Here is a 25,169-nt window from a genome sequence, read left to right as displayed (position 1 = left end):
TATACTTGTGTGGTTTCATTATTTCCTAATAATCCCTCCTAATTCATGTTTTCCTTTTTTGCCATCTTTTTATTTCTGTCTTATTTTTCTTCATTTACATTAATATAGTAATCTATAGTAATTTGTAGCAATTGTCCAAATTCTAAAAAATCAGTCGTTTAATTCCCACTTGCACGATCTCATTTATTTTTTGACATTTTTAGTTATATTTTTTGTTATATTCTTTTGAAAATTAGAAAATATTATAAAAAGGAAAACACTAGATATTAAAGACATCATAACTGCCGGCAACTATAATTGTATAGTTTTATTATCTCCTAATAATCCCTCCTAATTCATGTTTTCCTTTTTTTTGCCATCTTTTTATTTCTGTCTTTTATTTTCTTCATTTACATTAATATACTAATATAGTAATTTATAGCAATTGTCCAAGTTCTAAAAAATCAGTGGTTTAATCCCACTAACACGATCTCATTTATTTTTGGACATTTTTACGTTATATTTTTGGTTGTATTTTTTACTTTCGTTTTTTTGAAAAATAGAAAATATTATAAAAAAAAGGAAAAAACACTAGATATTAAAGAGACCACAACTACCGGCATAAAAAACCTCGAAAGGAGGACAGAGTCTTAAGGAAAGGACCAATAATATCCGGGGCCCCCCAAACAATCATAGGGGAGGAGTAAGGACTATCCAATACAACATTCAGCAAAGTGCAAACTACAAACCACAACAATCCCAACAAACAAGCTAACACTCAAAAAACCACCTAGCCTGGGCTTTCCTAGAACCACTGTACATGGTATGATTCTGTTGACTTCAAAATTTCCTCCGAACATATGTGAGCCACAACGACCAATAATTCAGATGACACGACCTCTTTGTTGCTATAATTCTTACATGTAAGGTTTATTCATAGAGCGCCCATGCCATAATGTTGGTAGATTTCTACGTTGTTATCATCTTCCTTCGAACTGTGCCTGTTCAACAACCATTCCATGAGGTGCAACCAATAGCAAGAAAGTAGCAGAATCGAGTAGCTCAGAGATCTCAACTTCAATTTTTCACACCCTTCTTTACTTATTGCTATGTTTAATGTCTACTTTATCGCCGAATATTTTCTCCCACTAATGTGCATCTTGGTCGTGTTACCAGCCCATCCAAAAACTATGACATCACCCTTCTCATTTAACTTCAATGAATATAGGCATCTTCTGTTCTGGAAGAGAGGATAGCTTTAGCGTATAGTATGCTCTTTAGCAAACACTGTATAAATCAAAATCAAACAAGTCATAGCTTAATAGTTGAGATTCAGCATTCTCACAATAAATAATCTACACTTTTCTCAATCGCTAAAAGAGTTCAAGGCCATATTAATATTACTAGCTCTCCGAAACCCACCCACACAAAGTACGTTGTCAAATTAAGAGCTACCATTCAACTTCAATCCAATCATCATCCTCAAAATACCCAGTCCGCTCCTAAAAGCCATAATTATGCTAATTAATTTTCATCTAATTAAGCTTACAATTCTAAATGGTAGCAGGACAAATAGAGATGTTGAGAGCAAAATCAGTTTTTGAAACAAGATATCGAACAATCCAAAACCTGCTTGGTTTTGAATGCTGATGACAATATATTTCCACAACTATACAACGAACTACCATGATGACAAAAACAAATCAAATTGTTATCAAAGCTTCCTTTGGTTTGGTTCGCCATAAAGAGCTTACATATAAGTTCAACTTGTCATATGCATGTGAAAAGCCCGTGTAACGACATCAAGAAACAACCACATTTTCTTCAACTATCAAAATAACAAAAATGTCTCCATAAAAAGGACTTAAATCATGAAAATTAGACATAAGAAAAACCTTAAATATATTCGAAGAACATATTGAAATAATAATCTCAAATTAAAGAATCATAAAGAATAATCAATACAGAACCATGAAAATATAGCTTCTTAATACAAAACCTAAAACTGCCACATTTAAGATTTGAAAGCTTAGAAGACGAAAACTCACGGCCTTACATTTCTGAAGAGAAGCCCCATACCTTTCATAAAGGAAAAAAGACCCACCACTTCTCCATCACCATACCACAACCATGATGACAAAACTCCTGTTATAAATGGAAGCTAAAGAATACCAACTACAAGTAAAACTTCAATGAGCAACCGAAATCGTAAAGTAAAGCTGGAAAACTATGACAAACTAACCCACTAACATTGCTTTTTTTTTTTTCATAGCTTGCATGACTTTGTAAAAGTACACAAATTCTGAAATGATCCATTTTTAAATCTGCAACGAAAAGAAGAAAAACACAAAATTGCTGAAACTATGCAGTACTCTTCCTTCTAAAAGATCAAATGGTCCATGAAATAGAGGTAGATACATTTTTTATTTCATCATAAACAAAACCTAATATTTCAAGACTAGAACATAATTCAATTTCGAATTCAAAACAAAGGAAAATAATTGAGCCAGCAATAAGAAAAAGATGAAAGAAACCAAATTCCTTGACTGAAAACAAGAATAAGTCAAATTCACATTCAAATTGGAAAATTGAGAAAACATTATCAAAGAGCTATTGAAAAGAGAAAATTGCATACCATAGAATTAAAGGGATAGATGGAAGACGCGGCGACTGGTGACTGTTCGGTGTGCCGGTGAGCGGTTGCTGTGAAGAGCAACTGTCTGTTCGAGAGACTCGAGACTCGAGAGAAGGGAACGGGGCAACTATCTGTTCGAGTCTTGGCAACTGTTCCAAAGAAGGGAATTCGATTTTGAGAGTAGTGTTCATCAATTTGAGATTTGATTTTGAGAATTTGGAGTTTAGATTATTTTATTTTTCCTTTTTTTCCTCTTCTTTTTAATTAATTTTATTTCAGATATTTTTCCTTTTTTTAACACCTTGGCTGAGAGACTGTTCCAAATTGTGATTAAGAGTGGGCCGACTCAATTCGTGCGTGTAATAACATTACACGTTTTTTTTTGTTTTTTTTCATTTTCTGGGCATTTATCAATTTTGACCTCAAAGGTATCAATTTCAACGTAAAGTAATACTTAAACATATCAATTAAAGTATAAAATTTCAATTTGAACCTATAAGTGATCAATTTTGACGTTAAACTGATCAATTTCTTCCTAAATAGGGTTCTGTTTCACAAATTAAGAATGAAGTTATATAAAATGGTATTTATTCTATCATTCCATGAATAAATTCAAACAACAAATAAATGATCAATAAAACTATCAATAATAGTGTTAAAACTATTAACATATTAAATTTGAACTAAATGTTATACAATATATCTATATAATTTGAATGATTATTTTTAAAATGATAATTAAACATTAAAACTTCAAAATTGAGTTAGATTGTAAAACATCATTGTCAAATTATAAGTCATAATTTAACTATTAACATATTTAATTTGAACTAAAATCTATACAATATATTTATAGACTTTGAAATACTTATTTTGAAAACGATAATTGAAGCTTATACGTTCAAAATTGAGTTAAATCATAAAACATCAATTGTTAATTTATGTGAGTATAAGTACTCTTGTGTTCCATTAGAACCATCATGTTACATTGAATAAAAGTCCTTATATTGTACAATGTTTTAACACTATTATTGATAGTGTTATTGATAATTCATTTGTTGTTTAAAATTCATCCATAAAATAATAAAATAATACCATTTTATTAACTTCATTCTCAAATTGTGAAATAGAATTATAGTTAGGTAGAAATTGATCAGTTTAACATCAAAATTAATCACAATAGGTCAAAAGTGAAATTTTTTATGTTAATTGATTTGTTTAAAGTTTACTTTAAGTTGAAATTGATACCCTTCAAATCAAAATTGATACCTTTAAGATTAAAATTGAAAAATACCTAAAAAAAATGGAAAAAACGAGAGAAAGCATATAAGGTTAATACACGCGCGAATTGGGCCGGTCCACTCTTGGTCTCAATTTGAGACGATCTCGGGCAATACCATCTGCTTTTTTAATTACATTTAGTAATATATTCAAACCAAGTTTTTTTAAAAATTGTTTATTAATTCTTTTTATTAGTTGGTGTAAAATTTTAAAAATTACTTAGATTGTATAAATTCTTAAAAATGTTGGTTTGGGTAATTAATATTGAAGAAAAATGTTAAAGAAAAAAAAGTGAAAACTAACTTTTTTGTCAATAAGTGTTACACAATTATTTCACCAAATTTTAAAGTGTTACATATTTGTGTGACACATTTTTAAAATGTTACGTATTAGTGTTACTAGTTTTTAAAGTGTTACTTGTTAGTGTTATCGATTGTAAAAGTGTTACATCTTAGTCTTACCAAATTTAAAAATGTTACATATTAGTGTTACCTATCTTAAAAGTGTTACATGATTGTGTTACATAAAGATAATTACCTAATATTTTTAAAAAACTAGATGTTAAAAAGTGTTACCAATCTGTGTTACCTGAAGTCATTTTTGTGCTTATCCAAGATAGCTTAAGAATCCACTTTGCCCACCACAAGCTTTAACTAATGCTGCCGTTTTTCTAATCAAAAGCTACATTTGGTTTTACAGACTTTTCTAAATATCTCTAATTATATTTGTTAAAAATTATAAATAATTAATATAAAATTATATTGAAAAGAATCAAATTAGATCTCATTTGACCACACTAAGAACAAAATACAATCTAAGAATAATTTGAAAATAATGTCAAATAAGTAAATGACACATGAATTTAAATAGGAGGGGAGTTCCATACTATTTTTACCCACCTACAATGACACTAATTTTAAATATTTAATATTATCATTAATTTAAATTATATATTTTTATATATTTTGAACCTAATTTGTATAGAGTTTTATAAAACACTCGGATCAAGAGACTAAGGTGCCGTGTTTGTGGGCAGACCACATGTTGTCCAGCTGTGCTGTTAACGGCTATAAACAAAATAGATTTGGCTTAAAATTGATCATCACACATTATAATTGATTATGTTAAGAAGTGAAGCACATAAAATGGATCGTCTATCCATTGAGCCAAATTAAAGTCAGCGGCAATGGTGTCCATAATTAATTAAATCCAAATCATAAACTTACTCATCAGGATCGGAGATGGATAAGTTCACGGTATATTCAGCTGCTCAAAGGATAAAATTGATCCAGAGCCTTTTGCAAAGGTATCAAAGCAACAGATATCAGATCTTCAAATTGTGCTGCTAAAGATTCAACACTTGGTAGGAGATAATAATGAAGTTTGTATTGAATATGCTGAAATTAAAGAGGCAGCTAACGATATTGAAGATGTATTTGATACCTTTGTTTATAACATGAGATCCGCCAATAACTCTTTCGGCGTATTAGCAAAGATTGGCGCCTCCTTATTCAATATTCTGATCAGTCCAGACATTTTCAGATTTAAGATTGAATCAATTCAACAGCGCCTCCAAGATTTAGTGCTCAAGCTCGAAGGGAAAGCGAATGGAGTTGATCAGCGCCGTCTTATAGTTTCAGGTACACCTATCAGATTTTGATCCGTTTGAAATTTTAGACTTATCAAAGCGGCCCTAGACAATTGCCTTCATATGGATCGAATTTGAAAATTTTGACTGGGTCAACCCAAGCCCCACCCAACTTATATATGATCAGACCCGAAATTAGTCCAACCAAAGTGATCCAGCTCAAAATCTGCACGGTTGACCAGCTGTCTAGTTCCAGGTATAGGTGTATTTGAGAATAATATCTTGGGTTTGGTTACTTTAACTGATTATATGTGTATATCTTGATAATGTTATTTAATTAAATTTTATTTATGTATTATTTTCGAATTAGGTATGATCAAATCATACTTGATTACAAAATCAATCGACTACAGTTTCACAACAATTTAATTGTTTTCCTTTTAATTAACTTCCAGGTAGCCATGCTCATAAAGACAGAAAATCGACGTATGCAGAAGATGGATATATAGTCGGATTAGAAGGAGATATTAAGGAAATGTGTTAAATTAGGCTGGACTTATAGTGAATGCCAGCATATTAACAGGAGGACACAAGTGCACACACTTCATAAGCCAAGGAGATATTTACCATCCCAAAATCATATGGCAATGGAAGAAGGTCTCTAATAGCTTATAAAGCGTGCACATAACTCATCCCAACACCTCCTCACATGGGAGTAATCAATTAGGGTAGGAACGCCATTCTTTTCGAACCTACCATTTTTAAATTGTTGATCGAACCATCGGCTCTGATACCATGTTAAATTAGGCTGGACTTATTATGAATGCCAGCATATTAACGGGAGGATACAAGTGCACACACTTCATAAGCCAAGGAGATATTTACTATCCCAAAACCATATGGCAATGGGAAGAAGGTCTCTAATTGCTTATAAAGCGTGCACACCATTTTCAATTTATCGATGTGGGATAACTCATTCATCAATTGACCAACAAAAAAAATGAAGATCCACCCGTACTTATTCTTTATAGTTGGAGGCCCAAGTTCAAGCAACTTTATAACAACACTTTAGTAAGGCAGCATTTCCACAATTTTATCTGGTTTGACCAATCTCGAATATTTCTACATTCTCTTCATTGATTAGAATGCGAAATCTTCGAAGAGCTAACAAAGAGATTTAGTACATCTATGAATGAAGAAACCTGGATAACGGACATTGGCAAGTGTTTGATCATTCTAGATGAAATCCCATGTAGTTTGATGGAAACTGTTAGAGATTTGCTTGAAGCCTTCCCAACAGGACGGAACGGGACCAAGATCATTATCACGGGTAGTAATGAAGAGTACGACATATTTAAGAATGATATGCGTTGCTATTTTCATCAAATTAAGGGGAAAAATCAACGAGGAACAGGGGTGGGATTTGTTATGCCACTTAACTTTCGAGAAACAAAATACAACGATTCCAGAGATGTTAGCAAAGAAAATGTTGCGAATATGCGAAGGGCAGCCAATAACTTTTAAAAATCAAAGATGTTTACGAGTTGAGTTATATTAATTTGGGTTACAATTTAAAAGCTTGTTTCCTGTATTTGAGCGTGTTCCCTTGTAAGTATGAAATTCACGCGGGAGTTTATCGAAGGATGTGGATGGCGGAAGGGTTTGGGGTTAATGATTCTGAAGATGAAGTGATGGAGTACCTAGAGGAGTTGAGTCGTGGATACTTGATCCATATTGTGAAGAGAAATCTGGAGGGAAGGATCAAGATTTCTCAGGTACCGATTCTAGTTTATGAATTTTGCATTACAAAAGCATGGGAGGAAAACTTTCTTGATACTAGTCCCCATCAATTTGGTACATCAACCATCAACTCTCGAAAAGTTCTCTTTCGTTCCAGGTACCTTAACTATTACTCCCTCTATTTTCTTTTTTTTTTCATTCACTGTTTTCGCAGATTTCAATGTAAACTTATAATTCGAATGATTTTAATAGTGAGTTTTTAAAAATTCAAAAAACTTATATTTAGAAAGTATATATTGAGACGAATTTATCAAGATTCCACATGAATATGTTGTTTTAATCTTTTTCCCTTGCCTTACTATAAATTAGATTTTAATCATGAATTAATTGAATATCACAAGAACAGTAACGTAGTCATTTAACCATCTCAATATAATTTTAACAGGTGGTGTATGAAACCCGAGATTCATATATTAGATCACTTTCACCCATGCAACTCCAAGATATGAACGATAACAAGAATAAGGATTGGAACAATTTACAAGCATTTGAAGTTACTAAGAGTCTTAAATTTGCGGTATGTTTACACATTAGATAATACCTTACCCGAAGAGATAGGAATGTTGGTACATTTAAGTTATCTTGGAATAAGGAATACTAATATTGAACAACTTCCTAAGTCTATCGAAAAATTGACAAAACTGTAGACGTTAGACTGGAGAGATATATCTTTCGGCAAACATTTTGGAGGTTGGATAATAATACCAAATGTGATATGGAAGATGGAACAACTTAGACATATTTATATACCAAAAGGCATGAGTCATAAGAACATTTTCAAATTGCTTACATTGAATAAGCTACGTACTTTGTGGGGAATGAGGGTTGGTGACTGGTTAGCAGATGATGCTAAAATGTGGAATTTTCCTAACCTTCAAAAATTGTATTTGTTCAACATATATTCGAGACATCAATTAGACACCATATTTGGATCCTTAATAAAGTCCCTGAATTTGCGAAAATTGAAGTTAGAATGGGATAACTTTAGCTCAAACTTAACAAAGCTACAAAGCCTTGATATTGATACACTCAACAAGCATTGTTGCAAATTAAGTGCACTAATACTAGATGGTCCAATTAAAGAGAATGATCATGCTATTCGTTTTCCTCCTAATCTTGTTGTCTTAGAGTTGAAATGGAGTGGTATAAAGGGGCATGATCCTTTCCTTTTGATTGGAAATTGTTGTCCTAAACTAAAAGTTCTTAAATTTGTAAATGTCGCATATAGAGGAACAGAGATGAGATGTAGTGCTGGTGCGTATCCGTGTTTAATTGAGCTTGTAGTTGATTGCATGTATGAACTTGAAACATGGGTGATTGAAACTGGTGCACTTCCTCGTTTGGAAAAGCTATTCCTTTATAACACTCGTAAGTTAACAAGATTGCCGGAAGGTTTGAGGTTCGTTACAACTCTTCGAGAATTAATATTGAAGTGAATGCCAAGGAGTTTTTGTGAAAAACTTGTTCATGTGGAAAAAGACTACTTAATAAATGTTGCTGACTAACTAAAAGGGGAAGATTTTTACATTATTCAACATGTTGCTGTTATAAAGTTCTACAAGATTATTGATGAACAAAAGGTCAGTTTCGTTTTGAACTTTTAATTAAAAATTTATTAAGAAATGTAGAAAACAAGCTTTTACATTATTCTTTGAGAAAATAAAAGGAACTTTCTCAAATTATATATATATATATATATATATATATATATATATATATATATATATATATATATATATATATATATATATATATATATATATATATATATATATATATATATATATATATATATATATATGTATATATATTTATATATATATATATATGTTAGACTTTGCTTTATAATTAGCATATATTTATTTATGTTGATTTAAAAAAGTCATGTTATAAAATAATTCTTCTAATCAATGTTTGTATTATTTGTTTTCTTTAGATACGATTTTCTCTATGAAGGCCCTATGACAACCTTTTCTATAAACTTTTCAAGAGGTCGATGAGAAGAATGAGCAGTCATTCAAACAGGCTTATGTTGTATTTTAATTGAGTTTGACATGCATTCGAGACATTATTAATGTTTTTGCTATTATAATTGAGTACAAATATTATTATATGCTAAAGTAAATGTCAATAATCATAACAATGATGTTAAGTTTGAACATTTAATTGAACATGCTTTGTCTTGTACTTGGGAGAGGGTCGATAAAGATAGGGCTGTAAAAACGGGTTAAAAGGTCGGAAACAGGTCGGTCAAAAACAGGTTCGGTAAAAAACGGTCGGTCAAAAGCAGGTCGTATAAGTCTTTCGGTACCGGTCGGTATCGGTCGGTTTATTCGGTATCCGGTCGAATCCGGTTTTTTTCTGGTTGCGGGTGTCGGTCGGTATGGGTCCGGTATTTATCGGTCCGGTCATTACCGGAAACAGGTCACATTCGGTCGGTCAAAAACGGTTTTTTGCAGGTCGTAATCGGTATACAGATCATAACCGGGCGGTCAAAATCGGTAATCGGTCGGTCACAATCGGTATGCGGGTCAGAATCGGTCGGTCACAATCGGTCGGTATCGGTTCAGTTCAATTTAGTTGAACCGGGATTCAGTTCTGTTCAGTTCAGTTTTGGTTGGTATCGGTTCGGTTCAATTCAGTTAAACCGATATTCCGGTTAATTTGGTTGATATCGGTTCAGTTCAATTCATTTAAACCATGATTTAATTCAGTTCAATTATGTTCCAATTATTCTGTTCCAATTTGGTAAAAAATCGCATCGTGTTGCCTCATAATGTCATTGATCATGCGTTTATCCATGATGGGAATGATATATAGAAGGTGGAACCTCACATCAAGTTTTATAGATGTCGTTAGGTTATGAGTTTTATGACATCAAATTCAACTAATCAACTCCGTCTAAGTTAATTAATAGATCATAACATGTTAATTGATCGACTTCATCTAATATCAATTAGACAATTACAATTTACAACAATAATATGTTATTAATGTCACAATGTAAGTTTGTTAGATTGTCTTAATAATATATCTTCATCACTGATTGAATTGACCTTCGTTTGTCCATGGGGTGTGTTATTTTCAACTAATGTGATCGGTCATAATGATAAGTTTGATTTTAAACGAACTCTATTTAAGTTAATTAATATATTTGATCATAGGTCTGGTTATTTCAACTTGATAAATTGATTATAATTAATTAATATATTTGATCATATCATGTTAATTATTTCTATTTGATAAATCAACTCGTGAATTATTCTAACGATTATCTTTTTGGGTGTAATTTATAGACTTTTCAATTTCAATATAGAATTATATAAATACCAATAACATTATAACATTGTTTTTTTTGGCAAATAAAATAATAGTTGCATAATTAGAAGTATATATATATATATATTTTAGAAATAAGAAAGAAAGAGGTTTATTTATTAAAATTAAGAAGTTTATTTAGAAACCATTAAATCAATGAATTACTCATATTTTAAAAAAAAATTTAGTTGTAAAAAAAAAAAAAAAACACATAAGATTATCCCATTGGTGCACAACCTCAATACATGGATTGTCAACTTGGCAAAAGGCATGATAAATCATAACCCTTCATTTTGAAATCAATTAATCTAAACCATTGATTAAACATACTCTAATATATTAAAAAAAAAAAAAAAAAAAAACTAATATGAACCGTTAGATCAAGGGATCTAATCTAAACCGTTGATAAGCCCAAACCCTAACTTTTTCAAAACCCTAATGCTAATTGCTAGCCGTCATTCATTTCTCATTTGCTTCCTTCACTCATTCACTGCTGCACTCTCTCCCATCTTCTTCTTCTTCTTCTTCTTGAAACACTCCCATTCCCATTCCCATCTTCAATCTTGCTACATATCGTCATCTTCTTCAATCTTGAAACCATCAATAGGTAAGTTTCTGATTTTCTCCAATCTGTATTTCTTTACCATGCCAGATTAATTGAATCTGAATATGTGATAGAGTATGAAACGAATGACCCTAACCTTGATTATTGCTGTTATTGCTGTGTCGGTGTCGGTGTCGTTGTTATTGCTGTTATTGATGATAACATCATTGATTTTGTAGGAAAGTTCTGTTTATTATAGAATCAGTTGAAATTATATTAGTTTGTTGGTTGTTGCTATGTGTTCAGTTTCCAGCATCTTTCATTTAGATTCTTTACAAAGTAAAATTATCCTGCACTTGTCTAGCTTAAACTACTAGTATGATACTATGATATGACCATTGCATCTAGATGGAAGTAGTGAAGGGTTTCTTTGCGGGGGTCACTGTTGTGGTAATTCCATTCAGGGGCCTACAGATGAAGTGTTTTGAGTTAATGTTGAAGGAATATGGTAGGACACCATGACTAAATTGCTACATTTTACAAATTTCTTGTATCTTTTTGAAATAGTTAGAAGCTAAGAATCATTCTTTGCCAGTGTCCATTGCTCAGATGGGTGTTAGGAGGATAAACTATTTTTATGTCCATGATATGCAGAGAAGAGAAAGAAGAGGAGGTTTTGGTGATTTCGTTTGGAGGATAAACTATATTTAGGTAAATCTTGGAGTTCTACTTCATCATTTAGTGGAAGTGTGCTGTCGTGCAAAGTTCTTTCGTGCTTGTTTGTGTTCTTCCGTCCTACATTAGCAACAACTACCTGTCAATCTCATAAGATCAAAGTTGAGACTGCTAATTGACAAATGACTTAGGAGAAGTTCCCACCATATTTTTGTCTTTTCCATTTCCATCCATAGTACACGAAGACACCAAAAAGGGCAGCACCCACAATCAGCACAACAGTAGTTCTAACTAGTTTCCTGTCATGATGCTCACCTATAACCAAATTAAAAATACCAATTGGTGTCAATAATCAATTATTAAACATCAACAGCCATGACTTCAGTATTTTGTTCCTTTAGCTCTAATTATTAAGATAGCCTACCAGCCTATACTGACAGCTTTGCAGCTAAAGGTCGACAATCAGGCTAGCGTGTTGTGTCTGGGTTGGGTCTCAAGTAAGGTGTTTGGGTTGGGTCATTTTTTGGTTTTGTGTGTAACTTGGTCAACATTCAACATGTTGATTCATTTTTTTCTTCTTATGTTTGAGCTAGGTCATTGAGTATTATATGATTGGGTTGGATCAGGTCCCGTTTGCCCACCCTTATTTGCAACTAATTATCCATTCCCTTTTGTTAAATTTTCGCCGTTTTCCCCCACCCCACGATGGTGAATCTATATTCATGTTTGTGAAAGGTTTGTTGAATCTATTTTCGCCGTTTTAAGATGACTTTCCTTAGTGATTATTATGCTATGCTGTATGTACCTACTGCGGTTGAACAAAAGGTAAATGATGTGCTTGCTGCGTTTGTTGCTTTATATGAATGTTATATGAATACCACTCAATCTGCTCCTGTTGCACCCTCTCCGTCAAACCTTGGTCCTCCTCGTCCGTTCCAAATGCGCAAGTTACGTCATGATTTTCCTCGTATTTCTGCATCTAGGACGGCGAGAGGTGATGTGGACTCTTATTTGGCCATGTCTCTTGTTGTTGATTATGATGGTTTTGATGTTCTTGAATATTGGAAGGGACAGTCTACCTCTTATCCAACACTCGCACTAATGGCTAGAGATATTCTAGCCATTCCAATTACTTCTGTTGCATCTGAATCTGCTTTTAGTGTTGGTGGTCGGATCCTTAACAAATTGAGATCTTCTTTGTTACCAAAAAATGTTGAAATTTTGGTGACAACGCGAAATTGGCTATTTGGGTTTGAACCCGAGGAAAATGCGAAGGAGATATTAAGTGTTATTGAGGAAAATAACACTGATCATGATGATAATGCTTCAGGTAAGTGTAGTGCTCTATGAAGATTTTTTTCTTGTAATTGGGTTTTTTACCAAATTATCATATCTGAGCGCCCAATTTATATTTTATAATTAATTTATATTTTTTTTATTTTATTTATTATAACTTTCTGTCGTTTTTCCATCTCATGCTCTTAATCATAATACTCAGTATCTGAAAGTTGTTACTTTTATATGATCTTAAGGTACACTAAGTTTGGTGGAGCAGTTCCTTACAGATTATTGAAAGGCGGTGTCGCATTGAGGACTAGGAGCAGGAGATCTAAGGTGGTGATGGAAGAGGAGGAAGAAGATGAAAGTGATGAAATGAGTTATACTTCTGAGAAAATTAAAGAAAAGTGATGAAATGAGTTATACTTTTGCAATTTCTTATGCATAACTAAAATTTGGAAAAGACTTTTTGTGTAGTTAGGATTATTGATGTTTATATTATTGGTAGGGAAAAAAAATGTAATGGATCTATTTTAAATTTCGTCTAAACTATTAAATGAAATGAAAGTGGTTTATCAATTTCATAGGTTAATATTTTGTATTGGTTTATATTGTTATATGTTGATTTTAATACAGTATTAATTAGTCAGCAAATTAACTTGAACTTGGTAATTATATTGGTTGCAAAGTATGAACTATGTTTATGCAATTTTGCAATTTCTGAGTTTTGTAAAATTTATACTTAATTTTTTAGAAAAGAAAAAGGCTTTACTAAATTACTGAGTTAATATATATTAACTTATAATTTATATATTTATTTTATAAAAATTTATATTTAATTTAATTTTTATCATATAGAAATAATATAATTAAGTTTAATTTAATTATTTTATATAAAATTTTATTATATTTTGACAACTTAGAAGAATTATGTAGATAAGTTCGGTCCAAAACAGGTTCGGTACAAAACAGGTTCCAGGTTCGGTATAATACAGGTTCGGTACAATATAGATTCGGTCAAAAACGGTCGGTTAAAAACGGGTATTAAGCGGGTCAAAAACAGGTTTCGGTCTGAAAACAGGTTCGGTATCGGTCGGTCACGGTATGATAAAAACAGGTCGAAAACGGTTTTCGGTTTAAAACAGGTTCGGTACCGGTCGGTTTCGGTATGTGTAAAACAGGTCGGAAACGGTTTCGGTCACCATTCGGGTTCGGTAGCGGTCGGTATCTGGTCACTTGTATTCGGTCAAAAACGGGTTCGGTATCGATCGGTAACAAGTCGGTAAAACAGGTTTCTGACCACATTTACAGCCCTAGATAAAGATGTGTCGTATGAGAATAGTTTGAAGTTTGGAACGATCGATGAGGGTTGCTTGATCGAGGCAACAAGTGGAGAGCACAGCTGAAGCTCGTTCGACCGGTCGAGCGGTTCATGGCTCGGTCGAGCGGAATGTCCAGAACAAGTCAGTAGCTACTAGCTAGTCTGAAGGCTCGCTCGATCAAGCAAGGTTGTGGATCGACCGAGCGAGAGTCGAGCAGTCAGCATTAGATTCTGTTTTTGTCAGAATTTATAGTGATTATACAATAATAAGTTGCATTACTCTATTGTTTATAGTAATGTTTAGTTTCATAGTTATTTGGGGTGTTAATTGTGTTATATGATGAGTAATTGAGAGGTTTTAAAAATGATATTCACCTCCCTCTATAAAAGGGAGTATCGTTCATATAACAAAATCACCACAAACACACATATTGAGAGTGAGCTATTATTGGGAGCCCTAACAACAATGCCAAATGTGCTATGGAAGATGGAGCAACTTAGACATCTTTATATACCAAAAGGCAAGTCTCTAGGGAACAAATTCAAATTGCACACTTTAAATAACTTGCATACTTTATGGGGAGTAACGGTTAATTAATGGTTTGAAGACGACGTACAACTGTGGAACTTCCCTAATCTTCATAAGTTGTATGTACTTAACATATATAGGAGGCATCAAATTAGACATGATATTCGAATGTTTGAAGAAGCCCCCAAATTTGAAAAAGTTAAAGTTGGAGAGGGTAACCTATAATTCCGAATCAAATAAGCTTGAATACTTTGATCAACTCAGCGAAGATTTTTACCAGTTAAGTGTGCTAATATTGATCGGTCCAATAGAAAAGAAGGTTTCTCTTCGTTTCCCACCTACTCTTGTAGAGTTGAAGCTAATAAACAGTGATATGAAAGTGCATGATCCAGTACGAATAATCGAAAGCTGTTGTCCCAAGCTGAAAGTTCTCAGATTCAAAAATAATGCATACCTCGGGACAGAGATGAGATTTTGTGTTGGTACGTTTCAGTCGTTAGTTGAGCTTGTAATTGAGGGTATGTATGAACTTGAAACATGGGTGATTGAAACGGGTGCACTTCCTCGTTTGGAAAAGTTATTCCTCAAGTATCGTATGAAGTTAGAAAGATTACCAGAAGGGATTAGATTCATTACTACTCTCCGACAATTAGAATTGAATTACATGCCAAGAAGTTTCTATGAAAAACTTGTTTATGTGGAAGAATACTACTTAACAAGCGTTGTTGGTAAAATTAAAGGAGAGGATTTCTACCTCATTCAACATGTTCTAACATAAGGTTCCTTAACATTTCAGATTACTGATAAGCCAAAGGTACGTCAGTTTCTTTTACAGTTTTTTACTTTAGTACATAGTAGGATGTGGAAAGTCGGAGGGGCAGCAAGAATCGATCCCAGGACTTTACCCAAGAAAAGTGGTATATGCTTTAACTGATATCATATTCGATTCTCAAACGCTGATGAGAGTCGAAAATGAGTCCCTTATGCAGTTATGTGGCATACTCCTTGTTTTACCAACTCATCTTGTGGCATACTCATTAGTGCTAAGTGCTTACAAAACACTGACATTTGTAGAAAAATATCAGGGGTTCTAAACAAGTAAGAATAACTAAAGGGAGGCTTGATGAAACTTGATGGTTACAAGTTCTTCATAAATAAGGTGAGTATTAATTTGGCACCGTATTAGAAAAAAAAATTGCAAGATCTTTGAAACTTTTATATTTTTTTCCAGAAAACTACATGTAAAACTTCGTTTGTATTTTATCTATGGAATAGTATGAAGGATATTATAGTGTTTCTATCTCAATTTCCAATCCTAATTTGATGTTCTCCTTTCCTCCAAATCAAAAATGATAAATGGTCTCTATGGAGAATGAATTTTGGTTGAAATTGGTTCTAAGTTATTTGTTTAAGCTAGAATTGTTCATGAGTAGGTTATCCACCAAATGCAGCTTATTTGGTTCGAAAATGGATGGCATTGGAAAACATTATTAGAGATTAAGGTTTAGATTGTTGTTGATTATTTTTTATTTGAGATACTTGAAATTATTGTTGAATTTTTTCTTTGGACTATGACTTTGCACCTTTGTTTATATTTCTCGTGTAGATTGTTTGTTGGAGCTTTAGAAATATATATATTTTTTTCCTAGAAGTTTATATTCTAGCTTTAGGAGTTTGACAAAATTTTTCCCGATTGAAAATTAGTGAGTCATAACTCGAAAAGTTAGACCCGTAATTCAAAAATGCCCAAACTCAAAAATTGGAATGGTTAAAATTTTTAAGCATACGAAGATGTTCAATTTGAAGCTTTTTTATATTCCTATCACTATTTTTATTGAAAATAAGTGATCAAATTACAATTCTACATCAATAATGTTAGTCTTTTCATTGTATGTTGTTGTATTCTAATAATCTATCAAAAAACTAGTAGAATAAAAAAAGCTCGTTTACCTGCTGGTCCTGCCAACTAGAAAAGACAAATGAATTGAGTCTACTAAGATGGTGGGGCTTTTGAATTTTTAGGCTTGTAGGTTGGTTTTTGAAGAAAGGTTTGATTCGCTATGTGCCTGCATACATGAAACTGTTTAAGTCGACAAATATTGAGATCTTTGTGAAATTCATTGCTGGTTGATGGATATTTACTTGAGAAAATGGGTCAAAAAAAATCAAAAAGTCAAAACTAATCAAACACTAGTCATATTAATTTTTTATTTTTACCGTAAAAGCTAGCTTTTTTGTTTGACCAACCAAAGTATGAATACTACTCTCCGACAATTAGAATTGAATTACATGCCAAGAAGTTTCTGTGAAAAACTTGTTCATGTGGAAGAAGACTACTTAACAAGCGTTGTTGGTAAAATTAAAGGGGAGGATTTCTACCCCATTCAACATGTTCCTAACATAAGGTTCCTTAACATTTCAGATTACTGATAAGCCAAAGGTACGTCAGTTTTTACAGTTTTTTACTTTAGTACATAGTGATGTGGAAAGTCGGAGGCGCAGCAAGAATCGATCCCAGGACTTTGCATCCAATTCCCAAAAGCTTGTAAACTCAATTTCTTCTGTCTGATAATTAGCAACATCCTCTGTAGTATCATAGTTTAAGATGGACCTAGAAATACACAAATATGATATCAAATCAGCATATCCATAAAAAAACTCACAAAAATCAAAACAAAAAAGTCAACCCAATAACTTTGATTTGACACATTAAAATGTTGGAATTTAAAAAATAGGTCTAGACAACCAAAATATAAAGAAAAGCTGAGGATAAATTACTTACAAGCTCAAAAATAGTTCATGACTTAAATTTAATTGAAAGCAATAAGAGCTATTCTTCAAGTTTATAAATATATATATTATCTTCTCTTTTATCCCATGCAAAACAATTTAATTTCTATATGCATGACTTACTAATGACTTTCTCCCCAAAATATAATCAAATTTTTATAATAATGTCATCAAAAATCATAAAATATTTAATTTTAATGTTAAAATATTTAATCATAAAATCATTTTTAACCGAATGTTAAAAGTTCAAAATGTAAGTACTCCTCCTATTTTTTATTTAGTCAAGTCACTCTAAATGTCTCATTTCTATTTTGGGTATGTTAATTTTACCAATTTACCCTACCTAAATTTAACCTTTCCAAACCTTTACACATACTAATCCCACTTTGCTCCTATTAAAATTTAAAAACATCATATTTTTTTCTGTCACATGTAGTCTCATTTGACCACCTAAAAAATGATAAAAAGTAAAATGGGACACATAGAATAAATAGAAGGGAGTATTTGTTTTTGACCCGAATATTTGTCATTTTAGACAACAATGGACACTTCAACACGACACTCACATTTTGTTCATATCCAGCTCCAAGTTGTTGGGCATCAAATCATATTCATGCATGGTGCCACAAAAACGATCTCTGCCAACTTCTCCATTGCCCTCCATATCAAGTTTAAGCATCAATCCTTGAATGTCTGCGTCTGAAACTTGATGTCCAGTGATCAAAGCAAACCTCTTAAAATCCGATGCAGATAAGAAACCATCTTCGTTTCTATCCAGAAACTTAAAGAGTTCAGATGGGCTCTCAATTATCTTAAATGGGTTAAGGGTACAGGGCTTTAACAAGACAAGTAGATCTTGAAAATTGATTCTCCCACCCCAAGTTAAATCAACTTTATGTAAAATACCCTTTATTTCATCTTCAGGGAGCTTGCAAGCACATACAAGTAATTCTACTTCCTTAGTAGTAAGGTGGTCATTCTCGTCATAATCTAGTAAGCTAAATAGGCGGTTCATCTCAAAAGTTAAACGTATATGATGCTTACGGCGTTCCTCCTCAGCTTCTTCTGGGCAAACCAAAAACTATCATGTTAGTAGATACATCTGGGGTGTTTGGTAAAATGTATTATCGGGTAATTTTAGCTTATCATGATGCAAATAGATGGCTAAGTGATCATACGACTTGATGTTAGTGTTTGGTAAAATACTAAGTTGAAACAATTTGTTATGAAACCTTTTATTTTACAAAAATGGTGTTACACACCAAACTACTTGTCCTAATATCTTTTAACAAAATAAGATTGTTGAAAGGAAAATTGTATATTACTACAAATATCTAGAGTTATTATATGTTAAAGTCTAATGTTCCATCTAATTTTGGCAAGAGGCCATAACCACAACAAAATATTTAACAAAAAACCTTCCCACAAAAATTTTAAACTATCAAACACCCCTGAATACACTGAGTATACGTATCTTCTGTTCCACCAAGAGATTTTAGATGTATAGTCTATGTACATCTTCCCAAAAATCATCGTAACAAACTTGAACCTAAAATAGTTAAATTTGAGTTTGTTGGATACAAAGTAGATAAAAGAGGATATAGATGACTTGACCCTACCACAAATCGTCTATACACCACTATGGACTGTGATTTTGTCGAGTCAACCTACTTCTACAACCAACTCCGATGTCAAGGTGAGAAAATTAGTAACGATTTTGGTTGGTCAATCTAGTGTCTTTGGACCAAGACTCAAAAGCACAAATATGCAAAGTCACCAAAACTACCTTTCAACAAGAAATTCGACCAGTCTTAATTCAATTATTACCACTCCTATCTTATACTCCTAACAGGCTAACACTACTGAAAAGCCGCAAGCTCATGAATCTAAAAGTTCATCTATTAATACTATTGAGCAATCTAACAACAATTTCCAGGAGAATGAAAATGAAGGAAATGAAAACATATCCATGACACTAGGTATAGATGAAATTAACGTTTACACTAACTACCAATCACCACCCAAAAGTACAAGGAATATTCCACCAAAAAGGTATGACCCTGAGTTTGAATCTCTAAAGTCAAGATATCCAGTACAAAAAACAACTGAAGGAAAGCTCTGACAAGGGGATATGACATATAATGTTCTTTATGGAAGTTCAGGATGCAATTTTGCAGATTATTCAGATAACTAACGGGGATTTACCTTTAAGATATCTCGGAGTTCCACTTTCTTCAAAGAAGTTAAGTTATAGTCAGCATAGGCCTCTGGTGGAGAAAATTACAGTACGAGTTCACCATTGGTCTCTTAGATGTCTTTCATACGCAGGTAGACTTCAGTTACTTCAGAGTCTTATTGAGAGAATACTTCGTTTATGGGCTCAGTTCTTTCTTCTCCTTAAGAAGCTTCTTAAATAGGTAGCGACTATCTACAGAATTTTTCTGTGGGCAGATAACTATCCAGGTGCGAAGAACCCCGGAGGTGACAGCAATGAGCAGAAATCTCAATCACCGGCCTAAACGACGAGCAAAGACTCGAACGTGAGAGTAAGGGATCACCCAACGAATGGACATATAACCATCTTCATGGTCATGTTCACCTAAGAAATGAGGGTTTCGGTCCAGCTTCTACAGTTCAGTAGCTTTACCCACCCTAAGAATCGAGAGAAGCCCCTTTAAATTTAAAGGGCGAGGCCTTGTTTCAGCAATGGAGCAGAGGAAAGAAAGCGGGAGCGTGGTTAGTCTTGTGTGTAAGCATAGCATTTCTTGTCGAACCCGCCCAACTTAACTAAGAAGAACCGAACCTGACAGACACATTTATTTTCAGAGCAGTGAAAAGATTAGCTAAAGGAGTAAGAGATGTACTAGGATATTAATGGAATATGTCCCTTTCGTAGCTGCATAAATCCTTCCGTAAAAAGCCAATAAGAAGTTTAAATCATTTTCAAAATAATGAAATTCAAATTGCGTCGGTGACCATTGAAACTTGCAAAGACCAGACGGCAATGGTTGTCCCTAAAATGTGGTCGATGGAATCCAACTTAGTAGGGAAAAATCCTAATAGTGTTGGAAAAGCTCTTTTAAATAAAAAATGGAGAAAGGCAATGGAAGATGAAATCAACGCTCTTAAAAAAATAAAACCTAGATAATATGTATTCTACCACAAGGAAAGAAAGTTGTTGGATGTAAATGAGTTTTTACAATTAAGTGTAAAGTAGATGGAAAATTGAGAGGTATAAAGTACGATTATTTGCAAAAGGATATACTCGGGCATACAAAATTCATAATTCTGAGACATTCTCTCCCGTTGCAAAAATTGATATTGTTAGGGTTCTAATGTTCTATTATCTGTAGCAGCTAATAAAAGGATTGATCTTTATATTAGTTCAATGTTAAAAATGTTTTCTTCATGTTTAGGGAAAATAATCATCTTCAACTTTAAGCATATCCAGATGCAGATTGGGTAGATCGACATTTCATAAAGGAAAACTTAGAAGCAGAAGTTATAATTCTCCCATATGTCCGATCAAAAGAACAGTTAGCTGACATTCTCACAAAAGTTATGAGAGTCAAATTCTTCAATGCAACCTCAAGCAAGTTGGGTTTTAAAATCCCAAAAACCCAACTTTAAGGGGAATGTTAGAAAATAAAAACATAAAACATAATATTAATAGAAAAATTAGAAGGTTATTGGTTAAGTTAGAATCTATTATCAAGGATCAAGATCTTTATATGTATGATTTAATATTCTAATCTAATCTAAGTTATATAAATAGATGGTCATGTAACTTGTAAAGACTATGAGAAATGATACAAAGCAGATTATATTTTTCCTATAAAAAGATTTTTCTTAGATTTTGCATAATTTTCATCAACCACAAGATCTACCCATGATTTTCATATACTATAATAATTTTTAGGGGTGAATAAAAACTTTTTTACTCACTAGAACGTTTATCTTGAAGGACCTCGCGAACATGGGATATGGCTTTAGGAGGTAGTAATCTGTTACGTGCATGAAAGCGAAGCAAATTCAATGGTTCTTTGCGGCTATCCACTGCATATATGTTAATTGAAGGAAATACCTGAAGAAAGCTCTCAAAATCAATGAACTCCTCCTGAGAATCTAATGGGGAATGCTGTAACGCCCATATCTCCTTTAACAAATAATAATCAGTTTTTGTGATAATTCCATCATAATCCATATCAACCAAGCTGAAAACAAACTTGCTACTTCTTAAATTGTACTCCATTAACAAACATTCTTCTCTTCCTGTAACAAAATAAATAAGATCTCAGTTGATGATGTTTCTTATCTTATATTTAAGTCACACTTTTAGGTCAAATTTTATTGTTTATAATGTAAAAATTTTAATATAAATGTACGTACTTTAAATATACAAAGGTAAAAACACAAAGAAATGAAACTTACCGCAAAAGTTTCTACGAATTATAGCCGAAAAGTTTAATAGTTCAGCCTCTGGCATAAAAGCAACTTGTAGATGATAGTCGATCAAAGTGAAAATGGCAAAATGGTATAGTGGTTCCCCAATTTGTATGTCTAACAAGTCTACCAACGTCAAAAAACCCCAAAAATCAATCGTTCCATTTTCTAATTCATCAAACTTGTTGAGCATGTCAGCAGCATCAATTTTGGACAATCCCCAAATAAGCATCAACGTTTCAAAATCACACGTTGTCAGACGCCCATCACCATTCATGTCAAATAAGCTAAAGACCATCCAGTAATCCTTCATTTTCTTCTCATTGATTAACTTCTTCACTTTTCCTGTTCAAATAAAATGGGTGGTATGAAAAACAATGACCAAAATAATACAAATTTGAAAATTTACAAGTTTTAAGATAAATAAATTGAACTCATTTGAATTAATTGATAACAAAAAAGTGATAATAAAATGGCGTTTTGAATTAAATGAATATCAACAGATTTTCCTGTTTAGTGCGCCCTATTTGTTACAAGTTAAAATACGCATATTATATCTCACTATTTTTTTGTCGTGTTTCGAGTTAATTTCGAGTTGGATTTAGTTTTGAGAGGTCCACGACCTGTCGACCTTATTAGTACTTATGATGTAGACTAAAGATAAAGAAAGTGATACCCCAATGATTTTTTCGAAATTCAGCAAGGAGCTTGTGTGTGTGAGCTTGCTGAAGAGCTTCTTTGCGAGGATGATGATTAAATAACCGATAAAGAGCAATATCAAACAACGGCTCTCCAACCTTGAATGAAAACGAACTTAATATATTGATGAATTCAGATAAATTAAGTGCCTTCTTTCCATGTGTTTCGAATTCAGCATTCTGAACTCCCCATAATAACATACATACATTAAAGTCGTTGATGCTCATTAGACCATCTCCCTTCATGTCAAATAAATTGAAGAGATGATTAATATTTTCCAAGTTTTCATCTTTTCCTGTTGAACGCGAGTAATTCATTAAAATAAAGAAAGCAGTTAAAGCATCTAGAAATCAATTAGCATTTAAGTTTTCCTTTAAGTAAAAATCAAAAAAAAAAAAAAAAGTTTTCCTTTGAAGTAGAATGTTTGATGAGCTTCTTAGTTATCCAATAAGACCAGGTCAGCCTAACTCCTATGTCCTAACGAGGAGCACCTTTAATTTAAAATTGAAGAAAGAAAGTAAATAATTACCTGGAGGCTGATGAAGGCGAGGTGAAGGCCAAGCAAAGGCAACAGAAGAAGCAGTGGGAGGAGATAAAAATGGATGAAGCCATGGACAACCAGTTTCATGAGTACTCATAAACTCCTTCAACGCATTTCCAAACTCTTCAGAATCCATTACTCTACTTTTTTTTGCTACAATCAACTATTTTCCAAGGGCTAAGTACTTAATTTGACTTAATATAAAATCTTTGGGTCAATTTCGTCATTGACATTTCATAAGATCCAAAGAAAACTTTTTGTATGAAAATATCTCTAATTGGAGGAGGCCAAGGAGCTGTGTTTATGGGCAGACCATATGTAGTCCAGCTGTTAACGTCTATAAACAAGTTTTTATTCACTTTGGTTTATTATTTTATTGTTATCCAAAGAGACCTTTAATTATTGTCATATTAATCATGACATATTATAATTGATTTTACAGAGAATCCGACCCTAATCTAACTCAATCCGAGGAAAATAATCCGATTCGAGTTCGAGGAAAAGTTATCCGACTCCGACTTTACGATCCGAGTCTGAGTTAGAGACGGATCGAAGTTGGACCTTATTACAAATCCGACACTCCGACCCGACTCCGACCCTGAAGGAAAATCCAACTTTGAATTTGACTTTTACCCTAATATTTTTTATCTTAAAACTCTAGACGTGACTAATTCAAACTCTCTCTACTACTAATTGTAATTTTCGATTTTGAAAAACTACTTGGTATTTTTATTTAGATTAATCAATCAAAATACGACAAATCAGATCAAGAGAAATAAAATACGTCAAATCAAAATGCGAGAAAATTTTTTGTATCCATAATCAGACTCCGATTCGAGGTGGACTGAAAAAAAAAAGTCCGACTATTATCCGGAGCAAAGTCGGAGTATGTATACTACGATCCGAGTCTGACCCATTGACATCCCTTACTGCCGTCTCTCCATTCATCGAGCTAAATCAGCACAAGCTTAAAATTCACTTCATAGGAAAATGCATGAGTTAGCTAGTAACTAACTATTTCAGGTAACTTTCAGCTAGCAATAATTACTTCTGTTTCCTCAATTTTGCACTTCTCATGTACATACTTTTGTGTCTCATTTTCTACAGGATCAGTGATGGATAAGTTAGCTGTATGTTCAGCTGCTCAAAGAATTGAATATTGGCTTAATATTGATCCTGAACCTTTTTCAAAGGTATCAAAGGAACAAATATCAGATCTTCAAAATGTGCTGCTAAAGATTCAATACTTGCTAGGAGATAATGAAGTTTGTAGGAATACAGATGAATCTGCTCAAATTAAAGAGGCAGCTAACGATGTTGAAGATGTGTTTGATACCTTTGTTTATAACGCGAGATCCGTCCACAACTCTTTCGGGATAGCAAAGATTGCTGCCTCCATGTTCAATATTCTGTTTTGTCCAGACATTTTCAGCTTCAAGATACAATCAATTCAACAGCGCCTCGAAGAAGCAGTGGTCAAGCTCGATGGGAAAGTGAAAGGAGTTGATCTGCGTCATATACATTCAGGTACAACTATCAAAATTTGATCAGTCGTGGAATCACACCAAAAATTAGCTGACTCATAATCCAAAAAACAACCCGATCTGAAAACACTCAAAAAATTAGGTCAAATTTGTCCATATAATAAACAGACCTTTTTCACTCGATTTTTTATTTTGTTAATATTTTTAATTCTATGTTACATTTTTAGTCGAAATTCACTACGTTTTTAAGTCATCTTTACATTT

The 25,169-nt window shown here is 32.9% G+C and overlaps 4 protein-coding genes across 8 annotated transcripts; 3 read left to right on the top strand and 1 right to left on the bottom strand.

Moving 5' to 3' along the window:
* Nucleotides 1–7,174: 7,174 nt before the first annotated feature.
* LOC130824761 (putative inactive disease susceptibility protein LOV1) lies at nt 7,175–7,930 on the top strand. The gene is made up of 3 exons (XM_057689779.1): nt 7,175–7,380; nt 7,669–7,673; nt 7,818–7,930. Exons 1-3 carry the CDS (start codon nt 7,175–7,177, stop codon nt 7,928–7,930), a joined length of 324 nt encoding a protein of 107 aa, XP_057545762.1.
* On the top strand, nt 7,749–10,630 carry LOC130825138 (disease resistance protein RPP8-like). The gene is made up of 2 exons (XM_057690195.1): nt 7,749–8,863; nt 9,220–10,630. Exon 1 carries the CDS (start codon nt 8,006–8,008, stop codon nt 8,717–8,719), a length of 714 nt encoding a protein of 237 aa, XP_057546178.1. The 5' UTR covers nt 7,749–8,005; the 3' UTR covers nt 8,720–8,863; nt 9,220–10,630.
* Nucleotides 10,631–15,105: 4,475 nt separating this feature from the next.
* Nucleotides 15,106–15,828, top strand: LOC130824760 (disease resistance protein RPP8-like). The gene has a single exon (XM_057689778.1). The coding sequence runs from the start codon at nt 15,106–15,108 to the stop codon at nt 15,724–15,726; it is 621 nt and encodes a 206-aa protein (XP_057545761.1). The 3' UTR covers nt 15,727–15,828.
* Nucleotides 15,829–16,883: 1,055 nt separating this feature from the next.
* Nucleotides 16,884–24,897, bottom strand: LOC130825135 (uncharacterized). 5 transcript variants are annotated; one of them, XM_057690189.1, is made up of 7 exons: nt 24,758–24,897; nt 23,410–23,584; nt 22,858–23,119; nt 22,170–22,526; nt 21,684–22,010; nt 18,305–18,803; nt 16,886–17,559 (listed from the first exon to the last, which is right to left on the bottom strand). In XM_057690189.1, the coding sequence occupies exons 2-7, from the start codon at nt 23,506–23,508 to the stop codon at nt 17,394–17,396; spliced, it is 1,710 nt and encodes a 569-aa protein (XP_057546172.1). In that variant the 5' UTR covers nt 23,509–23,584; nt 24,758–24,897; the 3' UTR covers nt 16,886–17,393. The 5 variants fall into 5 exon arrangements, with proteins under 5 accessions (XP_057546173.1, XP_057546172.1, XP_057546171.1 ...); XM_057690187.1 differs by having other exon boundaries at nt 16,887–17,559; nt 22,858–23,175; XM_057690188.1 differs by lacking the exon at nt 24,758–24,897 and having other exon boundaries at nt 23,410–24,722.
* Between the last annotated feature and the right edge of the window lie 272 nt (nt 24,898–25,169).

The sequence above is a fragment of the Amaranthus tricolor genome, chromosome 10 (genome assembly GCF_026212465.1).
Source record: "Amaranthus tricolor cultivar Red isolate AtriRed21 chromosome 10, ASM2621246v1, whole genome shotgun sequence".
Lineage (NCBI taxonomy): Eukaryota > Viridiplantae > Streptophyta > Magnoliopsida > Caryophyllales > Amaranthaceae > Amaranthus > Amaranthus tricolor.
The sequence above is the reverse complement of the archived record's forward strand: the minus strand, read 5'-3'. Positions and strand labels throughout refer to the sequence as shown.